Here is a 21,996-nt window from a genome sequence, read left to right as displayed (position 1 = left end):
ACCCTCCGAGTGGCCTCCCCCAGGCAGGCAAGTATCCCTGGGCACCATCTTCTCGTAGTCAAGCCACTGGGCGAGGATGGTGGGCTCCCCCCCTGGGGAAAATCAGTGCAAAGATGACCCAGTTCTCTACCCCATGCTCTTGCTAAGTGGTGGAGTCTGTCTCCCCACTGTTGAATCTGAGCTGGTCTTGTGACCTGCTTTGGCCAGTAAAGGGGGACAGAAGTGCCACTGTGCCAACTCAGCCTCGGCCTCAAGGGACACCCATGCTCTGCCTTCTGTCCCCTGGACTCCTCCTGTAGCCATGACAACAGGTGTAGGGTGGGCTGCTAGAAGCCGAGAGAACACATGGAGCCTGTGTCAGCCCAGCTGCGGCCGCCCTAGAACAGTGAGCCCCCAGCCAGCCCACCCGCTGACCACAGACACATGGCTGAGCTGGGATAAGTCCATCCCAGAGCAGCTGTGTGCTCTAGGAATAATATAATGTTTTATTGTTTGGGGTCACTTGTTACACAGCAATAGCTAACTGATACACCCTCTTTCATGCAGTCGGCTCATGCTGAAGGCCCCAAAACACCCCAGGGCTGCTGAGAACAGGCCAGAGTGAGGGTGCTGTTTTCCTGGGTTCCACAGGCCGCCAGCGCTGTGGCCCCAACCAGAAGGAGCTTGGATGTTAACGTGTGTCAGCTGCCCACAGAGCCTCCACATGCCCGCCCCATGCCAGAGCCCGGCACAGAGGGGCGGGTCTCGGGCCCACCTCGGCATCCTCCGAGCCTCACACCAGTGAGAGGGCAGCCTTCTCACCCCAGCTCACATGTAGGAAACCTGGGGGGGAGGGGAACGTGGCCCCCAAAAACTGGCTGGCTTGGGGCTGTTCATTCTTTTAAGGTCCCCCCGCCCCATGGACCCCTGTTTGGAAATATGTTACTTCCTGAGCTAACGGCACAGGGAGTAAGGAATGTGATTTTTTAGTACTGATTCCCCATCACTTTGCATCTGAGCAGCAAAGCCCCCTCCCACCCTGAGCAGCCACCCAGCGCTGAGGGCCAGGGCTTGAGCAGCCCTTCTGGGAGTTTCCCCAGGGGAGCCCCCTAGTGTCTGAGCCTGAGGACCCTGTGCCCGCAGTGCCTGTTAGGGGGACTGAGTGTCGTGAACTGTGCATCCCAAGGCTGTGGTGGCCAGGTGGGGACGCGGGAGGAGCCCAGGGTGGCTGCCAGTGAGGAAGCCCGGCCTCTGACACTGCGATTTTGGACATCCAGCTCCTAGCACCGGGCGGGAGTGAACCCCTGTGTCCATGGTCCTCTGTCACCGTGGCCTGGGGAGCCCAGGCGTGGCCTGAGCCGCCCTCTCTCCATAATGACGGCTTAGTTCTCAAGGTCTGTCCCGTGTCAGCATGGCTGTCCCAGGCCTCTTCAGCTGTCATTTGCTGGCTGTGTCTGTCTCTGTCCTTTTACCTTTGACCTTCCCCCCTGCGGGAGGCTCCCCCTAAGCTGGAGCTTTAAGAACCCGCAGTGCTGACCTGTGTCTCTAAACCCTGAGCCTAGGCCGCTTACGGTTCCTGTAATAATTGATACACAACCAAAGGTTTCTGACATTTTACTTCAGGACATCATCTTTGCTCCTCTTTGATGCTTTCTGAACCTTTTCTTTAATTGCTCTCTCTTCCTTCCTCTAACAAGAAATGGCCTGTCGTACCCACATCCTTTACTCTCTCCGGCTGTGGAGGGTTGAACCCTGCACCCGACAAAACATGTTCTTAATCGGCGCCCCTGTGGGTGTGAGCCCACCGCAGGCAGGAGCTTCGGAGACGTTATTTTTAGGCAAGGTGTGGCTCACCTGAACCAGGTGGGCCTAATGCCGTTGCTGGGGCCTTATAAAGAGGAGCCGGAGCGAGCCCCGAGAAGTCCACGGAAGTGGGGAGAGCAGGCCCGAGGAGCGAGAGTCGCCAGGGGTCGGGGTTGGGGTCGGGGTTGGGGGTGGGGGCAGAGGGACAGGCCAGCGCCACAAAGTGACGACTCCGGGGAGAGGGCAGGGCCTCGCCGACGCCTCGATTTCAGCTTCCAGCGTCTGAAACCGTGAGGCCACGTGTTCCTGTGGTTGAGACATTTGTCACGGCAGCTGGCAAACCAAGACACCTGTCTTCTTCCCCCAAATGGGGATCTATCTAGAATGTTGATTCTGAGCTATGAGAGCTGTATTTTCTCTTTTCTTCTCTTTTTTCATCTCAATTCTTTTTCTTCAAGACAAGATTTTGCCATGATTTCCCACCACCTCTCTCTCAACTCCTCCTTGCAGCATCTCAATTTGCTTCGCTTTTCAATGAGTACTTCCCCCACAGGTGTTTTTGATAGAGAACTTTGTGTCGCAAACCCCATCTAAGGTCCTGTTTCCCTGTAATTATTTTTTGAAGGCCATTTGGCTGGATGTGAAATTCTGGATTCGAGGATTCTCTCCTTTGGGGGCTCCTGGGGACTCGTGGGAACAGCTGTTGTTGACTTGTGCTGCTGCTTCTCCATTGCTTTATCTTCTCTTTGCATTTTCTTTCTTTTTTCTTTCGTGTTCTCTTCTGGGGAAGTTCTGCAATATAATTAGATTTCACTAATTTGTGCCTTTGCTATTCCATCTCTTATGTCCTTTATTTCAAATTTTGTTGTTTATACTCTGTTTCCTTACTCATTTTTTTTTTTTACCACTTGTTCTGCTGTGGCTGGAGAGAGAGGCTTATAGTCTCTTGCCACTAACAGAAGTTTTCTTTTTCTCCTTGGAGTTCCCGTGGCATTTGCTTTATGAACTTTGATCCCATGTTAGTTACTCGCTGATAACAATGCACGTTCAGGTCTAGCAGATCTTCATTATGGGTTATACCCTTCTTATAACTCCCCGCTGACTGCTGTCAGTTAGCATTTGATAAACCTGGGATCATCTCTGTATTTCGAGTCTTTCTGGGTCGTTTTGATTTTGATGTGCTTTTATTTGCCACATAAAACGTGGTTTTGCCTTAGGAGTTATGTCCTGTCCCCTTCTGCTGTCCCACCACATCCCTGTCCCCACGGGAAGCGTCCTGACGGAGGGAGAGGGCACTGGCTTTGCAGACGCTGCAGCCTTGGCTCTCGTGGCCTCACCTGTGCGGGAGAAGCCGGTGGGTCTGGGAACGGCCTCCCTCGTCTGTCCTGCACCTGTCACCTGAGCAGCCTCAGCGTGGCCCCTGGTAACACCTCCTTCGTGTCTCACGCAGGCATGTCTTCTCTGCACGCTGAGAATCCAAGTTCGCTGAGGGCAGAGGCCCCGCCGCCGGCTTCCTGGGTGTCCTCCACGTCTCTCTTTGCACCCGGCAGGTGGAGGGGATGGGCCAGGTCGTGTCTCCCTCCCGGGGCAAAGCAGAGTCAAGGCCTTACAGTACCTGCCCCGCGAGCACCACCTCACCTGGGCCTCCCCCTCGCCCGCCACATGCCCCTTTCGGCATTTGCCACACCTGGCCCGCTTCACCTGGAAGGTTCCTCTCGTGGCCAGTGGCATCTCGTCCTTCCAGCTGCAGGTGAAAAGGCCCCCGGCCTCCCAGGACCTCTGTCCCCTCCTGCCGAGGAGCGTCTCTCCCTGCGATGCCCGCTCTCAGGCTCTCGGTCTCGTGGACCTTCTCGTGTGTAACGGCGTGTGGTGGCATGTGTGCTCCCTGCCCCCCTCCATCTCCCACCCGCCCTGAGCCCCAGGGGCACAAGTGCTGGCCGCGGGCTCAGTCATCACCCGAGAAACCAGCCCAGGCCCTCGGGGCCTCTCGGCAGTGTTTGCTGACTGACTGAGAGGGGTGTACCGCTCAGAGGCGGCAGCTCCTGGGGAAGGGGTGCTGCCCACACGCGCCCGCACTGGAGCCCTCCTTCCCGCGGGGGCCCCGCCCTGCCAGGCTCTGCCCCAGGCGGCCTCTGAACCTGCACATCTCCCGGGCTCCCAGGTGCAGGCGTTCCCACCTGTGGGCTCAGCCCCTCCGCCCAGGACGAGGTCTGCGCCGGGGATGGGTGGATGGGTGGATGGGTGGATGGGTGGATGGGTGGATGGGTGGATGGGTGAATGGGTGGATGGGTGGATGACACCCTCCCCATGCTGGTCACTCCTGCCCCACAGGCCTGGGGTCAGCTGGTCCTGACAAGGCTTCACTTCCGCCAGCTGGGGCTGCGCTGGTCTCAGAGAGCACTGGGCTCCTCCTAGGTCCGGGAGGCTCAGCCACCCGCGGTTTTGCCCTCAGCGGCCTGAGTGGGGCCCCGGCGCCCACGCGGTCCCTCAGCAGACCCGAGGGGCAGGTGTGATGCTGCCAAGCACCGGGCCAGTGCTTTGGAGGAGACGGACGCCTACTTCTGGAGGTGAAGGGCGCCCCCCACTTCACAGGTGAGGAAACAGTTCCCTGAGGAGTAACTTGCAGGCTCAGTCATCACCCTGGAAACCAGCAAGGGCCACTCAGGGCCTCTCAACAGTGTTTGTTGAATGACTGACTGAGAGGAGTGCACTGGTGAGGGGAATCCCCCAGAGTTCCCAAGCCCTCCCGCCATCCTGCCATCCAGGTCCCCTGGCCCAGCCCTTTGAGAGGCAGGCTCGGAACCACAGGGAGCCAGGCCCACCCAAGAACCCACAGCAGGACTCGGGTCAGAGCTGGTGACGGGTGAGTCATCACCAAGCGAGGGCAGGAGTGTGGCCAGGCTGCCCCACAGAGGCAGGAGAGGGCACAGGGTGGGGGGGTCCCTTGGGTGGTGAGGTAGTGAGGTGTTCCCAGAACTTCTCTAAACCAACAGCATTGCGGGGGGCACCGCAGAGGGGGTCCCCTGGGCCCTGTGCTGGCCAAGCCTGCCGGCCTTGGAACCGAGTGCTGACATGGGGACTCTGTCGGAAACCATTTATTCTGTGTAGAAAATAAGCCATTTCTTTAATAATAAATCACAATGTGGGTTCCCTCTTGTTGCTCTCCCCAGTCCCAGCTGCCCAGAGGCCCCTGTGGAGCTGGGCTGGGCTGGGGGCGCCTCGCAGCCCTGGGACGGCAGGAGCCAAGAGGGGACCCAGGACAGCCCCGTGGGCCCCTGCTGTCCTGGTGGGAGGTCCGTCCCCTGGTGTGCTGGTGGGGGCCGGGGCCCCTCAGTAGCAGTCAGCCTGGTCCTCCAGGATGCCCCCGGTGGCCAGCATGTCCTGCAGGAGGGACTGGGGGCGTCTCTCCACGTGGTCACTGCTCTCGGCCAGCGTGGCCCGGAGGCCCTCCAGGTTGAGGGCCCGCAGCACGGCCACCACGGCCTCGGGCTCCAGCTGCCCCAGGGGCTGGCCTTGCCCGCCTGCCTGCCAGCTCCGCAGGGCCGCCTCCACGCTGGCAGAGCTGGGGCCGCCCCCCACCTCCATGCTGGCACCGCAGGGGTCCACCGTGGCCCCCAACAGGAGGAGGGGGTCGCAGGACTTCCGGGCCACAGTCCAGTCACAGTCAAACGAGGCATGAAAGGTGAACTCGAAGAGCTGGGCCCAGCACAGCGTCGGCAGCACTGCGGGGGCTGGGGGGCTTCGCGGGGCGGCCCCCGGCAGGGCTACGGCATAGGGGCAGCTGGCGCCAGGAGGCTCCAGCGTCTGGGCCAGGAACGCCAGGGCCAGCTCCACGCCCTGCACCCTGACCTCCCAGTCCAGGTCGCGGCCCGCCGCCCGGAGCACGCTGGCCACGAACTGCTCCCTGTCCTTGGCCACGTCGGCGTGGCCGTCCCGCAGCCACTCCCTGAAGACGTGCATCACGGCCCGGCGGGGGAAACCCTCTGAGTCCGTGGAGAGAATGTGAGGAGCTCGAGGAGCAGCCTCCTCCGGGGACAGAGAGCGGGGACAGAGGTCAGCAGCCGGGCGGGCTCAAGGACACTAGCGGGGGACAGAGCGGGGAGAGCTGGGCCCAGCTACGTGGTTTTGGGTCTGGGGATTGGCCCCGGCCCGTGAACCAACCCCCCCACCCTCGATTTTCCCTCTGCTTGTTTGCTGGACGGGCCGATGGAGAAGGCGTGTGGATGCCCACCGGGTCCCTGGCTCGCTGAGTGGCCGCCCCGTGGGAGCAGCCAGGCACCCGCCCGCCCACGGCCAGCAGGCGGATCAGGCACCCAAACACCCAACAGCCCGTGGCCCCGAAGCTCCCTGCACTCCCACCTGCTGGGCCTCCGGGGCCTCGGGGATGGCGTGCAGCCCCTGCATGGACAGCTGCCCCACGGCGGCCACCGCGCCGGCTCAGACGTAGCTCTCGGGGTCATGGAGCAGCTGCTCGGCAAGTTCAGGCACCTCTGAGGCCAGGAGGGCCTGTCGGAAGCCGGCCCGCCCTGCAGACCCAAGCGGCACGAGGTGACGTGAGGAGGGGCTGGGCCTGGCTGCCCCCCCTGCCCTCACAGCCCCTCACCCCACAGCCTCACTCAACCCCCAGATGCCCCCCAGACCCCCGCCCGGCACGCACCTCCCCAGTGCCTGGTGAGCTGGGCCAGGAACTCCAGGGCCGAGTCTCGCACCTCCCAGCAGGGGCTGCACGGACGCTTCTGCAGCACGGGCAGCAGCTCTGCAGGGCCGAGGGGCGGCTCAGGGCGGCCTGAGGTCACACGTCCCAGACAGCCCAGGAGGACAGGCCTCGGCCCAAGCTGCCCCCGCCAGCCGTGTGCTCAGCTCACCCCCGGGAGGGGCTGGGCTTACCTGTGAGGAAGAGCTGGGTCTGGGGGGCCCAGGTTGCAGGGGCTGGGGGGTGCCCAGTGAGTGCAGCAGCCACTGGAGCGAGGCCTGGAAGGCCTTCTTCAGGACCTGGGCAGCGGGCAGGGCTGTGGGGCCGGGGCCGGGCCTCTGCCTCCCCTCACCCCGCTTTGGCCCCAGGGACCCCTGACTTCATCTTGGAAGGCAGGACCAGCACCCAGAAGAGAGCCGGGGGCCCCTGCTGGAAAGGCCCCGTCACCTCCAACCACAGGAGGCTGCCCCTGTCCCTCCTCCTCTCTCCTGCCCCCTCGTCCCCACCTCTCGCCGCCGTCCCCCTACCATAGGGCTGGAGTCAGGGCTCTTGAGGTACTCCAGGAGGAGGGCAAACACCCAAGTCACCAGCTCTTGGGGGCCTGGGGCAGAGGTTCGTGAGGGGACACCCCAACCCCCAAGGCCCCGGGTACCGCGTCAGGGACCCCGCCTCAGAGCAGAGGCTCAAGGATGTCATCGTCCACTAAATGCTCCTTGGTCAGCTGACCCCTGCCCGCCCCCTGAAGTTCCAGAACCACGAAGGAAAATGTCCTCGCTCACCCGTCCCCCGCGAGAGTGCGCCCAGGAAATCGAGCGCCGCTCGCTGCACCCGGACACAGCCCGCCAGGGTCCTGCAGAGGCGGCCCCCCACGCTGGAGGCAGGGGCCGCGGAGCCAGTGCAGAACCGCAGCGTCGTCGTCACACCCCCCAGCAGGGGCGCCTGGGGCCAGGGCAAGGGCTCAGTGGGGGCTGCGGGGCTGGTGGCCTCTGCGCCGGGGAGGCCTGTCCCCATCCGGGCCCCACCCACGGGGCTGCAGCTCCTCCAGCTGGGCCAGGGTCTGGCACGGGAGGCCCACGCAGGACGACCTGGAAGAGAGGAGGGTGGTGACCGTCGCGGAGCTGTCACCTGCTGCGTCCAGCAGGCCTTGGAGAGACCAGAGACGGCGCCCTTGAGCACGCAGCGCATGGGGAGCAGCTCCAGGTGTCCCCGGGGCCCTGACCCCATCCCTGCCATGTGGCAGGACTGAGGCTCAGAGGGGGACACGCCAGGACTGCCAAGGCTGGCCCTGCTCCTGTCAGGGACGGGGGCTCGGAGGGTACACCTGGGCACCACCTCTACGTTCTAGAAGATCTCCAGGATGGGGGCTCGGAGGGTACACCAGGGCACCACCTCTACGTTCTAGAAGATCTCCAGGATGGGGGCTCGGAGGGTACACCAGGGCACCACCTCTACGTTCTAGAAGATCTCCAGGATGGGGGCTCGGAGGGTACACCTGGGCACCACCTCTACGTTCTAGAGGATCTCCAGGATGGGGGCTCGGAGGGTACACCAGGGCACCACCTCTACGTTCTAGAAGATCTCCAGGATGGGGGCTCGGAGGGTACACCAGGGCACCTCTACGTTCTAGAGGATCTCCAGGATGGGGGCTCGGGGGTACACCGGGGCACCACCTCTACGTTCTAGAAGATCTCCAGGATGGGGTCTCAGAGGGTACACCAGGGCACCTCTACGTTCTAGAAGATCTCCAGGATGGGGTCTCGGAGGGTACACCAGGGCACCACCTCTACGTTCTAGAAGATCTCCAGGACGGGGGCTCGGAGGGTACACCGGGGCACCACCTCTACGTTCTAGAAGATCTCCAGGACGGGGGCTCGGAGGGTACACCAGGGCACCACCTCTACGTTCTAGAAGATCTCCAGGATGGGGGCTCGGAGGGTACACCAGGGCACCTCTACGTTCTAGAGGATCTCCAGGATGGGGGCTCGGGGGTACACCGGGGCACCACCTCTACGTTCTAGAAGATCTCCAGGATGGGGTCTCAGAGGGTACACCAGGGCACCTCTATTTTCTAGAAGATCTCCAGGACGGGGGCTCGGAGGGTACACCGGGGCACCACCTCTACGTTCTAGAAGATCTCCAGGATGGGGGCTCGGAGGGTACACCAGGGCACCACCTCTACGTTCTAGAAGATCTCCAGGATGGGGGCTCGGAGGGTACACCAGGGCACCTCTACGTTCTAGAAGATCTCCAGGATGGGGGCTCGGGGGTACACCGGGGCACCACCTCTACGTTCTAGAAGATCTCCAGGATGGGGGCTCGGAGGGTACACCAGGGCACCTCTACGTTCTAGAAGATCTCCAGGATGGGGGCTCGGGGGTACACCGGGGCACCACCTCTACGTTCTAGAAGATCTCCAGGATGGGGGCTCGGAGGGTACACCAGGGCACCTCTACGTTCTAGAAGATCTCCAGGATGGGGGCTCGGAGGGTACACCAGGGCACCTCTACGTTCTAGAGGATCTCCAGGATGGGGGCCCGGGGGTACACCGGGGCACCACCTCTACGTTCTAGAAGATCTCCAGGATGGGGTCTCAGAGGGTACACCAGGGCACCTCTACGTTCTAGAAGATCTCCAGGATGGGGTCTCGGAGGGTACACCAGGGCACCACCTCTACATTCTAGAAGATCTCCAGGACGGGGGCTGAGAGGGTACACCGGGGCACCACCTCTACGTTCTAGAAGATCTCCAGGACGGGGGCTCGGAGGGTACACCGGGGCACCACCTCTACGTTCTAGAAGATCTCCAGGATGGGGTCTCAGAGGGTACACCGGGGCACCACCTCTACGTTCTAGAAGATCTCCAGGGTGGGGTCTCGGAGGGTACACCAGGGCACCACCTCTACGTTCTAGAAGATCTCCAGGACGGGGGCTCAGAGGGTACACCGGGGCACCACCTCTACGTTCTAGAAGATCTCCAGGACGGGGGCTCGGAGGGTACACCGGGGCACCACCTCTACGTTCTAGAAGATCTCCAGGATGGGGTCTCGGAGGGTACACCAGGGCACCACCTCTACGTTCTAGAAGATCTCCAGGACGGGGGCTCGGAGGGTACACCGGGGCACCACCTCTACGTTCTAGAAGATCTCCAGGACGGGGGCTCGGAGGGTACACCGGGGCACCACCTCTACGTTCTAGAAGATCTCCGGGACGGGGGCTCGGAGGGTACACCAGGGCACCACCTCTACGTTCTAGAAGATCTCCAGGACGGGGGCTCGGAGGGTACACCAGAGCACCACCTCTACATTCTAGAAGATCTCCAGGACGGGCTCGGAGGGTACACCTGTGCGCCACCTCTGTGTTCTGGAAGGTCTCTAGTAATCATGAGCCCACTGTCCCCCCGACAGCCTATTCCTGCGCCAAGTTCCCAAGGGGTCATAAAACGTCCAACATGACGCTCCCCGGACCAGGAGAACCCACGTCATCCTCTTCAGTCCACACAGTAAAGAACAGACCCAGGGCAGCTCCAAGCAGGAGGGCCAGCAGGAGGGCCAGGTCCGAGCCTTCTGGCCTGGGAACCGCTGGCTGCCCAGGCCCGAGCAGGGGGACGAGAGCCAGCTCCAAGTCACGGAGGGGGCCTGAGACCCCGCTGGGGGTGATGCAGTCCCACAGCCCACAGCCCACAGCCCACAGCGAGGCCACAAGGACATGACCCATGGAGTCTCATGCTGACGTCCCCACCCTCTTTACTGAGCCAAAGCCGACCATCCTCAGAGCGGGTGGCAGCAAGGCCAGGCACACTGCCGCCCTGTCCCCCGCAGACGCACACGCAGGAGCCCTGGCTCCTTCCCCACACAGGGTCGCGCCCGCTGCCCCCCCCAGCCTCCTACCTGGGGCTCTGGGGGGCTGAGCAGCAGCTTTCTGGACGCAGGCCAGGGGCTGGAGTAGGACACGGAGGGCCTGGGTCCTCAAGGCCTGTGGGCTGGGGGCAGCCGGTGCGGGGTGAGCGGCCGTGCCCCCCGCTGCCTGCCCCCCGCAGTTGTCTGCACACCCAGTGGTCTCAGCAAGGCCGGGGGTCTGGACACCCTGTGGGCCCGGGAACCACAGCACCTCATCCCGAGGGCAGGCCCCGCACAGCCGGACGCAGACACCCCGGAATGGCCAGGAGAGGCAGGTCCTGGGGGGGCTGCATGCACCCCGGGTCTGCACCCAGGTTTCGTCTCCCATCGGGTGAGAGCTCTTCCCCACACCCTGTAAATGTCTCGCTCTTTCACCAGCTCACTGGGTGGGGGAGGCTGGGTGGCCCAGCAGCTCCCCTCCAAGGGCCAGCCACCCACCCTATATTCCCTCCTCCCTGCTGAATGCTGGGGACCCCGGACCCTGACGCCTGAAGCCAGCTAGTGCTGTGCTCCCACCTGATCCAGGGAGACCGTGCTCCCCATCCTCCCACCTCTGCACCCCCGTCCCCTGCCCCACCAGGGGCATCCTCTGCCCCTGTGGGCTCCTGGTGGAGGCTGGGATCCGCCAGCTCAGGGCTGTAGGGGAGAGGGCGGGAGGGGAGCTGCTGGGCCGGGTCCTGTCCCCAAATGCCGTCTCATTTCAGGGGCGCCGTGCCTGGGAGCCTGCTGCCTGGCCCTGCCCGCCCTGGGGGCCCCATCAACGTCTGACTGACCAGGGCCATAGCAGCCATGGAGTTTCAGGACCCCCAAAGCCAGGGGCCCTGTGTGGATGGGTCCCAGCCGGTTCAGGGCTCGCGCCAGGAGGTCACGGTCAGAGGAACGAAAGGCAGGGGAGCTGCAGGGAGGGACCTGGAGGAGTCACCCCCCGTCCCCCACCTCTGGCTTCCCCTGACCCACGCCCAGGTGCCCCTGCTCCAAGGCGACTCGGCACCTCCCACGGCATCGCAAGGACCTCACCGCGCCACGCTGAGCAGGAGGCCCACGAGCACGGGCGCGGCCAGGACGGGGTCTTCCTCCAGGAGGTGGGCCACGGCGGGGCTCAGCCGCACCCACAGGACCTGGGTCCAGTGGCCCTGGCAGCGCCCAAACAGGGAAGTCAGCACGTCCAGCGCTCGTGTGACCTGGGGGGTGGCCGGGGAGCTCAGGCACTCCTCAAGGTGGCCCACGACCCTCTGGGCACAGGGGGGCCCGTCGAGGGGCTGCTCCCCGGTGCCGCCGTGCAGGGCCAAGGCCAGGATGCGCACCAGGAGCTGGCTGGCGGCCGAGGCGACAAACGGGCTGGGGTCTCCCTGCAGGGAGAGGATGGTGTCAACAGCACCTGGGGGCCGAGCCGGCGGAAGAAAAGAGAAGAGAGTTCAGCCAGCACGGGCCGCGCTGCCACCACGGTTCCCCGGGAAGCCGCAGGGCCTCCCTCCGCCCAAGCGCAGGGGACCGGCTGGCACAGGGGTTTCCCGGGGGCCCCACCACTTCCCACCTGGACTTCCTCTTGATTCCAACCGGCCTCGCTGGCCAACGTCTGACCGCTGGCCTGCAAAGGAGCCAGAAGCAACCCCAGCTCCGAGTTGGGGCTACAGACCCAAGAGCACTGGACACCTCGCCTGGGCAGCCATGACCCCTTGCGTCTCCACCCCAGCGATCCTGACCCCGGGATGCCGGGATGAGAAGGGAGTGCCTGATGGGGAGTGGGACTCACTGCAGTCAGCCAGGAACTGCAGGGCGCTGGGGTGCTGCGCCAGGGAGCACAGGCCCTGGGCCCAGCCGCTGCACACGCCGGGGATGCCCCAGGCCGCTCTGCCCAGGGGCCCGGCCTCCCCGAAGAGCCCGAGCAGCAGCTGCCCCTGCTGGGAGCAACGGGAGAGCGGTGGCGTGCGCAGCCCATCACAGGGCATTCTTCAGGAGAGGCTGGCGGTGCCTGTGGGACCCGTTTGCATGGCTGCCCGCACAGAGAAGCCAGCCCCGGGCACCTGCGAGGAGGATGGCCGTCCCCAAGTGCTGGCGTGCGGTGGCCACAGCACAGCGGACCCGCCTTCTGGAGCAGAGAGCTTCACGAGGAGGAACGCTGGATGTTAAAGGTCTGGCGACCCCATCACTACTCAGTTCAGAAACCCTCCCCCAGAGGCTCCATCGCCAGGCTCGTCATCAGAGGCACGACTGTCTGCACCGACCACCAACATGTCCCCATCGCTGGCTGCCTTCAGGGTCCTCCAGGGCACCGTCCCTCCCCTCCCAGGTGCCCTCCCTGCCCCCACCTCGATTTATACATCCCCGAGGCCCCAGTTACCCGGCATCTAGCTACTGCCCGCCAGGCCCCGCTCCCCCACCCAGGGGTGCAGCCACACCCTCCCCCACCCCCCTCCCGTCTGCCACACAGCTGACTCCTCCCAGGTGGCCGTGATGACGCCCTGTGGTACCATCCCACCCCGTCTTACATTTCCTGCCCAAACACCGAAGACTCACTTTCACCACCAGATCTCAGCATGGTGCACAGGACAGCCTGGGTTTCTCATTAGCTGGAGATCTCACTGGCGAGTTGCCCTCTCAGATCCTTGCTCGTCTCCACTATGAACCCAGCCCAGGCCAGGCCAGGCCAGGCCATGGGGGCCTGCACTACCCTCGTGGGACAGGAAACCCTTCCATCATCATATGCTCCAGGTAACGGACCACTTGGGGCTTGGGAATTCTGCTTCTGATCACTCAAGGATGCAATTCTAATTCTGGGCAGTGGCCCACAAGGCCCACCTGACTTTCCCTCTTGGTTCCTTTCTCTAAACTCAACTCATGTCCCATCTGGGGTGCTTGAAGCTGTACAACACACAGCCCGAGCTCAGATCCTGCTGCTGTGTAGAAATCCTCGTTCGTCTTCATTCATCAGCAGGACTGAGCTGACGTGGGCTCTCATCTAACACTCACAACCACCCCAGGGTGCAACTCTTATCTCTTTCCCAGGAAAAAGCTGAGGCTCAGAGGGGTCGTGATTTGAGCAAGATCATATGGCTGGTAAGTGTCAGCTGAGTCAATTCTGGTTCTTTCTTACTCCAAGAAAACTCACTCCTTAGCCCCAGCATCATTTCTGGTGAGTTTTCAAAGTGGGGTTACCCAGGAACAAGAAACTTGCAGGACTTGCCAAGATACCAGGGCAAGCCAGGAATCTAAGACCTGGGGACGGTGACACCTGAAGATGCCTTATGTCTCTGCAGGAGAGGGGCTCCGCCCACCTCTCAGGTCGCCCGGGTGGGAGGCTAAGGCTCACCTGGAGATACCGGAAGCAGTCCTCCTGGGCTGCAAATACCCCTGCAAGGCGGAGCGGGAAGGACAGGACTCGGGGACTCGTGTCCTGGAGCTTCAGCGTGTGGAGCAGCAGCTCTGTCAGGCAGGGATTCTCCTGTAGCACCAGGAGACTGGATTCTGGGGACGACACGCCCGGCAGAGGAGAGAGGTCACCAAGGACACGGGCCTGCCTGCCCCCACCAGCTCCCAGCCCCCTTCACTCAAGGTGTCAGCTTTAGCGGGTCAACTGGGAGAAAATACTTGCAGCACACACAACAGGAGAAGGATTCATAACTTTAACTCAGCAAGGGGGAAAACCAGAAAATCAACACCTCAACAACAGGTAAAGGATGTGGGTGAGAAATACAAGTGGCCAACAAGTCTGAACAAACAGCTGTCTCGCCGATCATGAGAAAGAAACGCGAGCGAAAACCAAAGGCCTATCACACGACATCACACTGATACTCTTTCCTTAAACTGACAGCACGTAACGCAAGGGGGTGCAATGGACTAGGCACTCTGTCCCAGACCCCGCACCCCAAATTTCTGTAATCAACAGCGCTGTTGTTCACAAGCACTGATAAGGAGAAGACGGTCTGAGGTGAGCGTGGACGAGCTGACCACTGAGAGACCCTCGAGGCGGGAACAACTCGAACCTGAACCTGGTTCAGGAGGAAGGAAAGTGAACGGGGGGAGGAGAGGGAGGCAGGGCAAGGAAAGGCACACATGGGAGAAAATCCAAAAACAGCACTTCTGGGGGCTTTTAAGACAAGACAGAATTAAAATACTAGACAATAATAAATGGAAGATCGCTGTGGACTGAAGTGAAAGTGCTCTAAGAACCTTACGTTGTCTGGGCAGAGGATAGAGATTCTAATTAACTACAAACTTTTTTTTATCCAGTGTGCATATCAAAAATTTAAGGGCAACCATAGTGATTATCTTTAAAGAACATTAAATGGAATGTATAACTTTGAAACCAGAGGTGGAAAGATTAAAAACAATCACAACAAAGCTTTATCAACCCAGTGAAGAGCAGAAAAGGAGGGGAAGGGAACAAAGATAAGGCAGAGGGATAAAAAAAAAAAATACAAAAAAATATGATTTAAAAAGTTCAAATAGAAACAGTAATCTTAAATGAAACATTAAATTTATCTGTTAAAAGAGCTACTCAGATTATATTAGAAAACAAAATCCGGCAAGATACTGTTTATAAGTAAAAAAAAAAAAAAAAACAAAAACCCAGAACACAGAAAGGTTGAAAGTAAAGGGATGTAAAAGACAGAGTAGGCAAATTCTAACTTTAAAAAAGCTGATGTGGCAACAGTATCAGTTAAAATCAACTTTAAGGCAAAAAGCATGATTAGTGCAAAAGAAAGCCATTGTTCACTGAAAAAAGAAACAAATCACCAGGAAGATGCACAGTCCTAAACCCGTGAGTATCCAACCTAACTTCAAAGATATTTAAAGCAAACAAACAAAAAAAGAATTTCAAAGAAAAATTGTTGAATCCCCAGTCTTAGTTTAAGATTCTTATACCTTTCAGAAACAATCCATTAAGCAGATATATTAGCAAGAATATAGGGGTCTGAGCAATATAAGCTTGAACTAACAAAAAGTATGAAAACTACATTCTGGTCATTACACAGAATGCTTAGAAAAATCAAGTATGTGTGGTGGGGGTGGGGGGCCACGAAGGGACCCACTGCTAACGCGCACAAGGTTTCTTTTAGGGGAAATGAAAACTTTCTAAAAGTAGATTGTAGTAGAGGCTGTGAGACCCTGGGAATAAACTAAAATCCATTCACTTGTATACTTTAAATAGGTGAATTGCCTGGTATATAAAATTTATCTCAGTAAAGCTAATGATTTTTTTTTTTTTTACTTACAAAATAAGCCACAATTGATACTACAAATAACAAAAAATCAATACCATATTGCTACATCTAAATCTATAGAACCCTTGCAGAAATTGCCTGTATACTCTGCCTCAATAAATTGGTCTCAGCAGATATAAAAGAATCAATATCATACTGATTATATGTCCTAACCCTAATGCAATAAATTAGAACTCTAAAATAAAAAGCATCAGGAAAAAAAACATTGTGAAACTAAAAGATACCTTTTAAATAATTTGTGAGTGAAGAAAAAAGTATACTGAAAAGCATGGAACAAAATCACTGTAGAGCAAAACTTGCAGAATGCAGATAAGGTGACACTTTCAGAGAAATGCAACAGCTTTAAATGCATCTATCAGAAAACAAGAAAGACCGAAAAATGAATTACCTGGACATTCAACTCAAAAGAAAATAAAAGGGGTAAATCAAAGGAAGAAGAAGGAAGTGAAAAATGAAAGCAGAAATTAATGACATGGACTCAATCCTAGGGCAATTGTCAAACATCTACATGCAAGCATATTTAGTCATGAAAACATCACTGATAATGATAAAAAAAATGAGAAACATAAATATCCAACAATGGTACCATAATAAATAAATAAATGGTCCATTCCTAGAGTAAATAACATGCAGTCAATAAAATTAACATGTTCCGGGGGAAAATGTTCAGTATAATGGTAAGAGAAAAAAAGCAAGACACCAGATTGTACATGTACAGAATGACTGACCCACTTTTAGAAGAAAAGTAATACTTTAAAAAGGCTGGAAGAAAATTAAAAATGTGGATGGTGGCTCAATTTTCCTCTTCACTCCTAGGTACTGTTAAGTTTTATTTAAAGAATACATGTTACTTTTGTAACCAGAAAGAAAACAGGCCTTATTTCTTAAGCAAAAACAAAAACAAAAAAAGTAACAGGAACAACAAAAAGCTTGTGGTGCCTTCTGCAGCCACCTGGCATAACTGAGTATAACAGGACGCTGATGGCTGCGGAAACAGTAAGAACTGCAAGCTTGAGCTTTCCTAATCACCCAGTCCTGCCTCACTGGAGTGAAGGACTGACTGAGGGATGGGGTCCCTGTGCGCCCCGTCCCACCCACTCCTCTGCACACACCCCGTGTGGCACCCACATCCTTACCTGCTTCCGTGACTGTTTTAAGCCAGTCCCGCAGTTTCTCCAGACAGGTGTCATCCGCCACCGGCTGCCTGGGATCCGCCAGGAGGGCGCAGAGAGCCGGGAGGAGCCGGGAGCACTCGGGGGTCCATGGCCAGGCCGGGGGTTCCTGTGAAGGACATGTGAGGGCAGAGCTTTCTGGATTTTGGAGTTGTGGGTAAGAGATTGAACCAGCTGGACAAACTCTTAAACTTTCCCAACTTTTCCTGTTTACCACCACTTTTGGGGGCTCTACTTTCTGGAGAATTTCTCCAGCTTCATCTTTCAGTCCTTCTACCAAGTTTCTCACCACTGGCCTTGTATTTTTAATTCCCAAGATCTCTTCTTTATTCCCCGAATGCTCCTTTTTCCTCCTCGTCTGCCCCTGGCTTTAGGGCTGTCACGTGCCCTCTCCCCTGTGGGTACGGTGCCAGCTTTGGGAGACTCCATCTTTCCTGAGGAGCCTGCTCCCCCCGCACACTGGCTTTGTCATCACCGTCCAGGCTGGAGGCCACCTCGGTGGGGAGTGCCCGCTGCCTATGTGTCTCCAGGAGAGGGCCGGCAGGTGGGCAGAGGGCCTGGCAGGGGCCCTGGAGGGTGACCAGCTGGCCTGGTGGGTTGGGGCAGCTCTGTCCTCAACGCCGTCTTTCTGTTCTTCCTCTTGGGCAGGTCAGAGCTCCCAGAGACTTCCCTTTCCTGGGTGCAGCAGCAGTGCAGCCCCTCCTGTTGTCAGTACAGAACCCAGCCCTCAGCGGCACTCGGCTCCCAGGCCGGGCACCTCCGTCTTACCCCTCGGAGGAAAAAGCCTTCGGTCCTTTGCGGGGGGGGGGGCAGTTGACCTGCAGGGGGGGTCAGGGGTCAGAAGTCAGGGACCGACTGTCTCTTAAACGCACCCCGCCCTGCAAGCCCCAGCCCACTCCCAGAAGTACCTGCTGCCCCTCTCGCCGAGCACCTCAGTGTCTGGAGAGCAGATGGCCTCGGCTTCCCGCCGCTGGTTAGGTGTCCTCGGTCACCTCTGTCATGCAGCTCTCGTCACCCACCCTCTAGCGTCCAGCACATGCTCACTGCTGCGTCCACTCCTGTCCTCCTCCAGAGGCCGCTTTGTGCCTCTCAAGCTACAGGACTCAGAAGCGGGCAGGGGTGGGGGCGTCCAGCCCACCGTCTTTACTCAGAAGCTGACATTTATTTTCACTTCATTTTGCTGAAGTCAGGCCAATCCCTGTGTCTGTCGTCCCACACGGCTCTTTGGAGCACCCCGGGCCTGCCGAGGTGGGGGTGTGGGTGGGCCGTGCCTGGCCCCAGGGAGAGCATGGGAAGGCTGCAGGGTTGGCCTCCGGGTGCACTGGGTGTGAGGAATGAGGGGGAGGGCTCCTGGCAGTGACAGCAGGTGACAGCAGGTGACAGCCTGGAGGTGGGAAAGGGGGTGCACGGGGTTGGGGTGGGGAGTGGCCTGACTGTGTGAGGGAACGCAGGAAGGGACGTGGCCACACGGGCAGGCCTTCAGGGGCTGAGGAGCCACCTGTCCTGCAGGCACAGGGGAGCCTCTGGAGGTGGCGCTCGGCCAGGTGTCCTGCTCAGAGCTGGAGGAGGAAGTTTCCAACACCAGGGGAGAAGGAACTGGGCGGAGAGGGAACGACATGGCGGTGGGAGACCCCTGTGGGGACAGCATGTCCCACATCTCCTTCTGGGGGTGGACACTGCACCCATCATTGCAAGTATGTGGGTGCGCCAATTACAAGGTAAAGCACGAGGACGGTGTTTAAGAAGGCCCAGGCAGGGGACAATTCGGACTTAAACCCCAGTGGGGAGAGGGAAGGACAGATGAGCTTCAGGGTCAAGTGCAGCAGGAGTTTGGGGGAGAGAGGAGGTGGCCAGGAAGGCTGCCTGGAAGAGGGGGCCTTTGGCCATGTGGGAGTTGGAGAGTAGGCGAGGACGGCCCCCTCGTTCAGAGGCCAGGACCGGGAGAAAGGCAAAGCTGCAGGCTGCGAGCTTTCCGCATGCAAAACCTACTCGATAGGCTACAACCTCGGGAAAGAGGAGTGGAGTATTCCGGAACAAGTCACTCCTCGGGAGGGACTGTGGATTTGGAACACCGTGGGGCCTTGCTCTGAGGACGCGGGGAGAGGCCTCTGTCCTGAGAAAGGGCGTCTCAGCTTTACTGAAGGGCTCCCTGGAGCGGGCGGCGGCGGCAGCTCTGCGGGGCGTGGAGATGGGATTTCAGGGTCAGGGGCCCAGACGGGCCAGCACATATGGGAGGGGACGTCAGCGTCCCCAGGGCCACCGTCACCCAGACAACAACATCTGCTGAGGGCTGGTGCACACACCCCTCGCCCCAGTGGGCTGGGGCTGGTCACGGCCACACCCGGGCAGAGTCACACACGGGCACACGCACGCATATGGCTTATCCACCTGCCTCCGCGTCCTGCCCAGGAGAGAGGAGGCCCAGAGGACAGCCTGGGGGTCACACCCTCCTAGACTCCCCCAAGGACCCAGAGCTGGGAGGGGACGTCCTCAGGCAAAGCGCATGGTGCCAGGGCCGAACCCAAACTCAGGCCTGAATTCTGGAGCTGTCCGCCTCAGGAGAGCAGGGAGGCCGAGGGGGCCCGATGGGACGCCCCTCTGTCATGGGGTCTGGTGTGGGGGACGCCAGCTCCTGCCACCAGGCCGCTCTGGGTCCTGCAGGGTCCAGGGCAGCTTCCCCAGGAAGAGGGGGAGCAGGGGCCACCAGAGGCCAGGACTGCCCCCCCCGTGCCCTGCGTGGGGCACACAGACCTCCCTCCTGGCTCAACCCCCTTGGGTGCCTGGGAGGCACTTTCTGGGCCCACTGGTGGCCTCTCCAGAACCGGGCTTGGGGTTCTGGGCCGCCCACCCCCAACCGAGGCTCTGCCGCTGCGAGGACCCGAGAGCGGCCTCTAGACTGGACACTGGTCTGGAGGGAGGCCCACGGGTCCAAGTGCAGGGAGGGCTCGTGGGGCCCCTTCCAGGCAGAACCCCTGGGACCACCTGTGCCCTGGTGCTGGCCATGCCATGGACGCTGCTCACGGGGAGCCCGGGCAGCGGTCAGCGTGGTCAGCACCTCAGGCCAAGGCCCTGGGCCGACGCCACCCCCTGGTGGCCGTGTGGAGGCGCCCAGGCCCCCCAAGGGAGAGTTCAGCCACACGCCCGGTTCTGCACACCCCGCTGCCCGCACAACCCTCCCTCGGCGTCCGGCCCAGAAGCAGAGGGCAGGACAGGGCTGCGGGGTCGGGCGAGCCTGGGAGCCCCCTGCCCAGGGCACAGGCCCCACCCCGTGAGCCTCTCGGAGCCCCCGTTTCCCACCTGTGACACCGGCATAGCTGCGCCCCAGAGGGAGGGGGGCTCCAAGCGGGTGACACACGCAGGTATCAACACTGAAAAGAACGTCAAAGACCACACTGATGATTCTTATGTTCATCACAAGCTGAAACAACAATATTTCGGACTGGATCAAATAAAATATTAAAATGAATTTTGCTTCTTGCTCTTTACTTTTGAGCGCGTTATCAGACAGTGGTGGGGAAGATTCAACGAGGAGACCCCAGACCCTGGTAACTGGTGGCTGTTCCAGTCGTGAGGCCAGAGCTGCCACCGATAAAAGACATTTCTTTGAATCCCCAGTGTCTTACTCAAAAAATGTGTAGTAGTTTTGTCTTTTTATCCATAAAATATCTGTGCCTGGCCAAGCCCCAGCCCTGACCCCGGGCCCCAGGCGACGAGACAAGAGTGTCCCTCCCATGGCTCCTTTCACTCCTCCCGGGGGCCCCACGAGGAGGCCGAGAGCGGGACCCTCCTCGGGGGGCAGCGAGTGAGCCCTGAGCCGGAATCTGAGCTCAGGCCTGGGTGAGGCCGCAACTGTCCAACCCCAGGGGAGCAGACGAGTCCACGGTGGTTCTAGCAGAAGGCAGAGGGGAGGCTACAGGGGCACAAGCAGGGGTCGAGGATGGTGGGACGTGGGGAAAGGCCAGGCCACGGCCGGTGGTAGATGGGAGGGAAACCAAGAGTGGCTTCCTGGAGGAGACAGTCATTGAAGCCTAGGAATGAGAGCAGGCTGCGGCCAAGGAGAGCCCTCCCGGTGCCCCCAGGAGCGCCTGCAGGTCCCGCCACCCCCCATGGCCCTCAGCACCAGAAGAGCTGGCAGGAAGGGAGTCGGTGGTGCAGGGGGCAGAGCTGTGCCAGGCGAACGAGCCCTCGCCCTGGGGGCTTCCCCTCGAGGAGGGGACAGACCTCAGCCTCATCACCAGCCCCAGGCGACGGGGCCCGGCCAAATGAAGCGTGACTTGTTAACGAGTCCCGGGACCGTGGAGACGCGCAGGGCTGGGGCCCGCCAGCTCGATGCCAGCAGGGAGACGAGCGTGGGTTACCGAGCGGAGGCCTGCAGGGGACAAAACCCTCCTCGGGCACAGAGCCGGCTCCTCCAGCCACGCTCACTCGACAGCGGCCAGGAGGCGCTGCAGACGCTTCGGAGAGGAGTTGGGCCGGACTGGGCACCGGAGCACGGCTCGGGAAGCCGCAGCGTGGGCCTCCTCTCCCTCGGCAGGAGCGGAGCTGCTGGGGGTGCCGGGCAGGATGCGAGGAGCTGAGGGCACCCCCACCCCCGAGCCCGGGAAGCCGGGCCCCTGGGCCCAGAGCTGTGGGAGGGGCAGTGGCATCGCCCCCTGCACCGTGGACCTGGTGGAAGTTCCCTGCAATTCTGGCTAATGCTTGGCACGTAAGACAGGGCAGGGTGGGGCGGAAGGCAGCCAGCTCTGGTTGCGGGACCTGGGGCCTCTGTGGGCAGGCAAGGGGCGTAGAGCCCAGGGTGAGCACGAGGGCAGGGCCAGGCCGGGCTGTCGTGCAGGACTGGCCAACGATGGGGACACTGAGTGTGAGCAAGTGTGCACGCGGGGACTGCGGACTGCGGGCAAGGGGGGGAGTGAGCCTCAGCTGGCATCTGCACGAGAGGGAGGATGGCGTGGTGGCAGCCCGGGCCCTCCGCCGTCTCCTGGGGCTGTCAGGGGCTGGTGGGCTCTGGAATGAACCAGGTAAACGAGTGAGCAGAGCCAGACACAGGGTGATGAAGGGCAGTTGTGAGCTCAGAGGCCAGGCCAGCCCACCCCACACGGGCCACCTGTGGACCAGGCCACCACGGGGTGTGGGGAGGAGGGACCCCAGCCCGGTGTGCGGAGATCAAGGCAGCGGATCTCATTCCAGCGTCACGTGGGGGGATTGTGGGACGCCAAGTTCCTGGGGAAT

The 21,996-nt window shown here is 60.0% G+C and overlaps 1 protein-coding gene across 1 annotated transcript; it reads right to left on the bottom strand.

Annotated features, from left to right (window-relative positions):
- Positions 1 to 4,861: 4,861 nt before the first annotated feature.
- LOC119512167 (BRCA1-associated ATM activator 1-like) lies at positions 4,862 to 18,385 on the bottom strand. The gene is given in 15 exon segments (XM_037806652.1): positions 4,862 to 5,808; positions 6,142 to 6,308; positions 6,440 to 6,584; positions 6,670 to 6,774; positions 7,003 to 7,076; positions 7,255 to 7,560; positions 10,362 to 10,453; positions 11,388 to 11,748; positions 12,124 to 12,271; positions 13,681 to 13,835; positions 16,732 to 16,876; positions 17,226 to 17,356; positions 17,536 to 17,585; positions 17,787 to 17,861; positions 18,237 to 18,385. Coding segments are annotated over 15 exon segments (2,799 nt in total). The 3' UTR covers positions 4,862 to 5,112.
- Between the last annotated feature and the right edge of the window lie 3,611 nt (positions 18,386 to 21,996).

The sequence above is a fragment of the Choloepus didactylus genome, chromosome 17, assembly GCF_015220235.1.
Source record: "Choloepus didactylus isolate mChoDid1 chromosome 17, mChoDid1.pri, whole genome shotgun sequence".
Lineage (NCBI taxonomy): Eukaryota > Metazoa > Chordata > Mammalia > Pilosa > Megalonychidae > Choloepus > Choloepus didactylus.
The sequence above is the reverse complement of the archived record's forward strand: the minus strand, read 5'-3'. Positions and strand labels throughout refer to the sequence as shown.